The sequence below is a fragment of the Rhinolophus hipposideros genome (assembly GCF_964194185.1).
Source record: "Rhinolophus hipposideros genome assembly, chromosome: 12".
In the NCBI taxonomy this organism is placed as follows: domain Eukaryota; kingdom Metazoa; phylum Chordata; class Mammalia; order Chiroptera; family Rhinolophidae; genus Rhinolophus; species Rhinolophus hipposideros.
Genome location: NC_138058.1, coordinates 29239562 through 29245561, shown reverse-complemented (window position 1 = coordinate 29245561; position 6000 = coordinate 29239562). Strand labels below are relative to the sequence as shown.

At 38.1% G+C, this 6000-nt stretch overlaps 1 protein-coding gene across 4 annotated transcripts in view; it reads left to right on the top strand.

The window, feature by feature from the left end:
- The first annotated feature begins 1877 nt into the window (after window positions 1-1877).
- Window positions 1878-6000, top strand: part of ETAA1 (ETAA1 activator of ATR kinase) — a 29175-nt gene continuing 25052 nt past the window's right edge. For 2 of the 4 annotated variants that reach the window (XM_081068657.1, XM_081068656.1), the window contains exons 1-3: window positions 1878-2222; window positions 3393-3521; window positions 3780-3856. In XM_081068657.1, coding sequence (XP_080924783.1) covers window positions 2000-2222; window positions 3393-3521; window positions 3780-3856 — 429 coding nt within the window. In that variant the 5' untranslated portion in view covers window positions 1878-1999. The remainder of the gene's footprint in view (window positions 2223-3392; window positions 3522-3779; window positions 3857-6000) is intronic. The other 2 variants (XM_081068659.1, XM_081068658.1) reach the window with 1 other exon arrangement.

Genomic DNA, 6000 nt, shown 5'->3' with positions numbered 1-6000 from the left:
TGTAGTTTTGCATTTTTATTACTATGTAGCATTTTGTTGAGCAAACATAGCTCAATATATTTACCCACTGTACTGCTGAAGAGCCTTTGGTTTGCTTCCAGTTTGGGGTAATTTTGAATTTTACTGCTAAAAGTATTTTTATAAAATGTATCTTGATGCACACATACCTAGATTTTTCCATTGTTTATATTCCTAGGAGTAGGATTGCTAGATCAAAAACTGTTTTCCAAAGTGGCTGTACCAAGTTATACTCTCACCAGCAGTATGTTACAGTTCCCATTGTTGGGTCCTCTAGTTATCCATCTCCCATAGGCTTCAGTAAAGGCTGGGGCTGTGCTCTCATGTCTGGTTTATGTCCTTGATACCAGTATTGTATCTTGTCAATTTTAGCCATTCTGCTGGTTGCAGAGGAATATCACATTGTGGTTTTAATTTTCATTCTTTTCATTACAAATGTGTCTGAGCACCTTTCTACAAGTTTGTTGATTATTTAGATTTCCTTTTGGAGAGCCTACTACAGTATCTGACCTATTCTTATTGGTGGTCAATCATTTTCTTAATAACTTATATCAATTCTTCATATATTTTACATATAGGCCCTTAATTTTATCTCTTATAGATATCTTCTCCCAGTCTGTACTTCGCTTTTCATTTATTTTCTTTAATGTTGTCTTTGGATAGACAGAAGATCTCAAGTTATCGATTTAGTGTAGTCAAATTTATAATTATTTTCTTTATAGTTGGTGACCTTTTTGGTCAATTTAAAATTCATTCTGTCATAAAGACAATTTACATCAACTTCTAGAATGTTAGTTATTTTATCATTTACAATTAAATATATAATCAATTGGCACGTGATTTTGGGATACGGTATGAGGTATTGGTTAAGTTTCTTTATGTGTGAATATCAAATTGACCAAGCCCTATTTATTATCAAAAAGTCCTTTCCCACAGCTCAGGAAGGTTGTCTTTATCTTAAATCAAGTGTCCATTTACGTAAAGGTCCATTTCTAAGCTTTTTGTTGTTTCTTTCATCTATTTGTCTATCCTTTCACCATTGTTACACTGTCTTAATTACTTTATAAGTCTTGATAACTGGTAGATATCCAACTTCATTATCCTTCAAGAGTTTCCTGGATATTTTTAGCCTTTTGCATTTCCATATACATTTTTAAATAAACTTGTCATAACACACACACTCACGCACACACACACACAGTCCTACTGCAATTTTGCATGGATTTCCACCAAATCTATAGATCGATTTGAGAATTGACATTGTAACAATATGGAGTCTTGCAACCTATGAATATTATCCTTTATTTATTAGGGTGTTCAATTTCTTTCAAAAATTGTTCATAATTCTCTCTGTAGGGGTATTGCAATCTTTGGTTAAATTTATACCTAGTTATTTGATATCTTGTATGCTATTATTATAAATTGTATTTCTCTAAGAAGTCAATATTGTTACAAATCAATTGAAACACAATTGATCTTTGAATATTAACTTTGTATCAGCTACTGTTAATTGATGAATTTAATAATTTTTCTTACATTTTTTGGATTTTTCTATGCACATATCATCTATGAAAAAATATTTTTTTGCTTCCTTCCTTATACTTTTATTTCCTTTTCTTTAAAATACTAAAACCCACAGTAATCTGAACGAATAATGTGTAATTCTAGTTGTAAATGCAACAAAAAGATGCCAACGGATTCAATCTTCTTTTCACCTCTCCTGCTGTCACTCTCAGTTACTATGGACACACCTGCAGAGCCCAGCGAGGTCGGAAGCAGGCTGCGCAAGCGCGCTCCCCAAGCACGCTGACCGCACCGCCCCCCGGCCGGACGCAGCCAATCAGCGGCCGCCTCTTCCCAGCGCGCCATCGGCAAAAATGGCGGCGGCCGTTAACGCAGGGTCTCGCTTTTAACTCCATTGCTCTACTTCTCCCGTGCAAAATGTGAAAGGAGAAACGGCTCGTGGAGGGGGTCCTAGGCAATGAGTCGGCGAAGAAAACATGGGGACAGCCCTGGCCTGATGAACACGCCGCGCAAAGCGGCGGCGGCTGACGAATGCACCTCGGTGGTGGAGCCAGGGAAGAGGCGGCTTAGGTCGGCCCGCAGATCGGGGCTCCGCGGGGTCGGAGACGGGTCTCCCGGGCCCCTGCCGCAGCAAGAGCAGCCTCCGGCAGCCGCTTCGTGCAGTAAAAGTAACCCCGAGGGTGAGACGTGGGCAGCGCGGCCTGTCTGGGCTCCGGCACTGCAGCCCCACGGCCGCACTTGCAGCGGGGAAGTGTGGGGTGGGGGTGGGAGTGGGGGTGGAGTCTGCAGGATGTTTTCTTTCTCGGGGCTTCTCCCCTCGCGAGTCCGAAAGTAACCTGACACACTTCCCACGGCTTTCGTCCCCGAAGTTGAGCACCGCCCTGTTAGGTTGGACCCCTCACGTGTCGCCCGGCCACAAGAAGAGGCCGTGGGGGGTTACCTGTAAGGGAGGGCGGCGGACTGCTAGGCTGCTCCTCCAGCCAGCGGCGGAGGCCGAGTGAGGAGGAATAAGGGGAGAGACCTGTTGTCTTCAGCTTGTTCCTGGGGGCATCATTCCCCCTTCACCTTCTTGCCCTGACCTGCTTCAGCCAAGGGACCCTATGAAAAGCTCTGTCCTCCAAGCCTCCGTGCCGTCTCCCTCCTTTCTGAATAAACCGGAAGTTCCCACGTGTAAGGTCCCTCCACGTGGGAAACGAAGGGTCCCGGAATATTTCCTTCTGATCAGTTTTTGGTGTTCCGTGTCTTAAAAAGATTTCCCACAAATTCCAGCAGGAACCGAAACTCAATTCTAAAGGTCTTTACTACAGCGTGGTCTTAAAATACGGCTTAAAATGCCTTACCTGGGCTTCACTTCCCTTGCACAAAGCAACCCCGGAATAAACACAAACAAATCTCTGGAAATTTAAAAGTGATCCGGGACAGAACTTTCTAAGAAGGGGATAACTGAAGTGTTTGGAAATAATTGGTGTCAGATAAAGGTGGTGAAAGCGGACTGAACAGACTTTTACTGACGTTTCTGTTGAAATGTTTTTTGAAACGTATAAATTACAGGCGGTTTCCAAAGCCTCCAAGTTCCAGTGATAATGAATGGAGTGACTAGGGTATATACAGTATTATGCATTCATAGAGCTATGAGAGTAGCTTAAAATACTCGCTATTTACAGTGTGAGATTTGTCAAGTGTTACAGGGATTGTCATGTGAAACATTTCAGTTGTGGTGGAAGCAGTATCTGGGAGGAAAGTTTATAATTGAACTCTAAAAAGTAATCGTGTCTAACCTAGTATTTAATATCGGGGTATTATGAAGCGATACTTTAAAATGCAACAATTGTTATTTTAATCTTACGTAGAAAGGTATGAGACACCAAAGAGAGTGCTGAAACTGGATTTATTGTCATCTACCTTCAGTTCTCCTAATGATCCGGATGGACAGACTGATATCTTTTGGGATCAAAATTCTCCGATGACAAAACAGTTAGGTAAATTGTTACTTACATTTTTATCTGGATAACGGTTTCATAAATGATTAGGATTTAACTCCAGAATTTCAGTCGGGTAACATCAGAATTTTTTATAACGGTTGCTTTTTGAGAATCTTCTGTGATTGTATTGCTGGGATAGGCCTGTGATGTCAGCATAGTGCTCATAGTCATGCAAATTGTTTTCTAAGAAGTGACCGCTATTATTAAAAATCAAGTGTTTTATTTACAATGTATAGAAATGTCTTTGTTCTTTAGGTAAAGGAAGAAGAAAACAGATTTACACCACAGATAGTGATGAGATCTCACATATTGTTAATCGAATTGCTCCTCAGGTAAATATCACTAGTTTTATAATTGATTTTTAAAACGGAAAAATATGCCGTTAAGTCCTTGTATAGTTCATTTATATGAAAAATGTTTTGTCTTTTACAGTTCTCTTTTCTGAAAATAGAGCAGCAAGGATTACTTTTACCGTTCCTACTACTGAGATTTATGTTTTGAAAAAAAGAAATGTAAAATTGGTGATATGTGTTTCCCTAAGCCTAATATTTTACTTAATTTTTTAGAGTGATGATTTTTTATTAGAGCTTTGTGTTTGTTTTGTTTTTAATATTGTTTAACAATATATGGCATCATTTTTCAAGTTACTAAAATAATAGAATCAGATAATAAAAATTTAAACTTTTAAGTTTTTATGATTGGCATTGTTTACTGTGTATAGCATGCCTTTTCCCCATCGAAACTGCGATGAATACTATTGACTTACAAGATCATCAAGAAAAATTGTAAAAGCTGTTCTAGGTGACCCTAAACAAGTCACTTAAGCTTTCAGAACTTCAGTTCATTCGGCCATAAACTAGAATTACTTGTCTTGCTCTCTTTATTGGATTATTATGAGGATTAAATTAGATAAAAATTCTTTGTAAACTATAGAGCACTATAAATGTAAGGTTATGTTAAAGTTAATTATGATAGTTAAATTATTTGCTGTAATAGAACCATCTGCAAAAGTTTTTCTTTATTTCATTTCTTTTACTGCTTAAGTGAAATCGAAATAATAAGTTCAAGTCAACCTTTGTTCTGAACCTCTTTCCTCTCTATGTTCCATATTTAACAACGTTTAAATTCAGAAAACATCCAATTTTTGCTTAGTGTCTTTTCTGTAGGAAGTAGAGTATTTTTCCTTGGCATACCCATGGACAGTGACTGTATCTATATATTGATGGTAAACAATAGATGGCACTGTCCCAAACTGGTTATAAGGAATCACCATAATCCAGGTGGAGGAGACAAGAAATAAGGTTTTTCTTAGTAGCTATAAAATATCCGAAATTACAACTAGCACAGTCAAAACAGCTCTGTTGCTACTAGCTCTACATTCCATGTTTGGCATGTCATAGAAATTCATTTTACATATGGTTCATTAGTTAAATAGCATTTATACCATAATACTGCTGACTTCATGAGTTAACACTAGACTTCATTAATTGTGGGTTTCACATGAAAGAAGCACAATAAAATGTGTTTGGGCTGGCCAGCCTAAATAGTGATAAAAAGATAGTTGAGTAAATTATTGGACTCTTTACCTAAGTGGGCTGGAAATAATAGCTCACATGAAGAAATGACAACAGTATGCAAGTGGTAACTTGTGTATAAGAAAAAAATACAGTGAAATTAGTTCCTTTTAAATGATACCCTTTCCAGCTGAGCATTTTTAAAACATAATCTTTGGAAGTATCGGGGTCTTTTTTAAAGCTTTTAAAAAGTATTCTCAGAATGACATATTCATGTTTATTTTTAGGTATGTTATCTCAAATAATTATTTAAGTCACCTTGATATTTTCAGACATGGCATTTAAAAAATATGCACTTTCATTTTAATTGGACAGTCATTTTATTTTCTTCAAGAATACTTTTTATATAATGTTTATTTGAAGATGGTGTACGAGGTGTGACAATTAAGTTCGTGAACTCATCCTAGAAAAAGTGCTACATAGCTCATTGCTGAATATCACTATTGCTGAATATCACCTTCGCAGTACTCCCCTGGGGAAGCGATGCACCAACGCCAGTGCCTAGTCCACCCCTCAAAGCAGTTTTGGAACTCTTTCTAGAATGGCCATCAGAGCTGTCGTCATATTACCCTTGATGTTCTGAATGTCATCAAAATGTCTTCCTTTCAATATTTCCTTTATCTTCGGCTAAAGAAAGAAGTCATTGGGGGCCAGATCAGGTGAGTAGAGAGTGTGTTCCAATATAGTTATTTGTTTACTGGCTAAAAACTCCCTCACAGACAGTGCCGTGTGAGCTGGTGCATTGTCATGATGTAAGAGCCATGAATTGTTGGTGAAAAGTTCAGGTCGTCGAACTTTTTCATGCAGCCTTTTCAGCACTTCCAAATAGTAAACTTGGTTAACTGTTTGTCCAGTTGGCACAGCTTTAAAATGATTAATCCCTCTGATAATCAAAAAAGGTT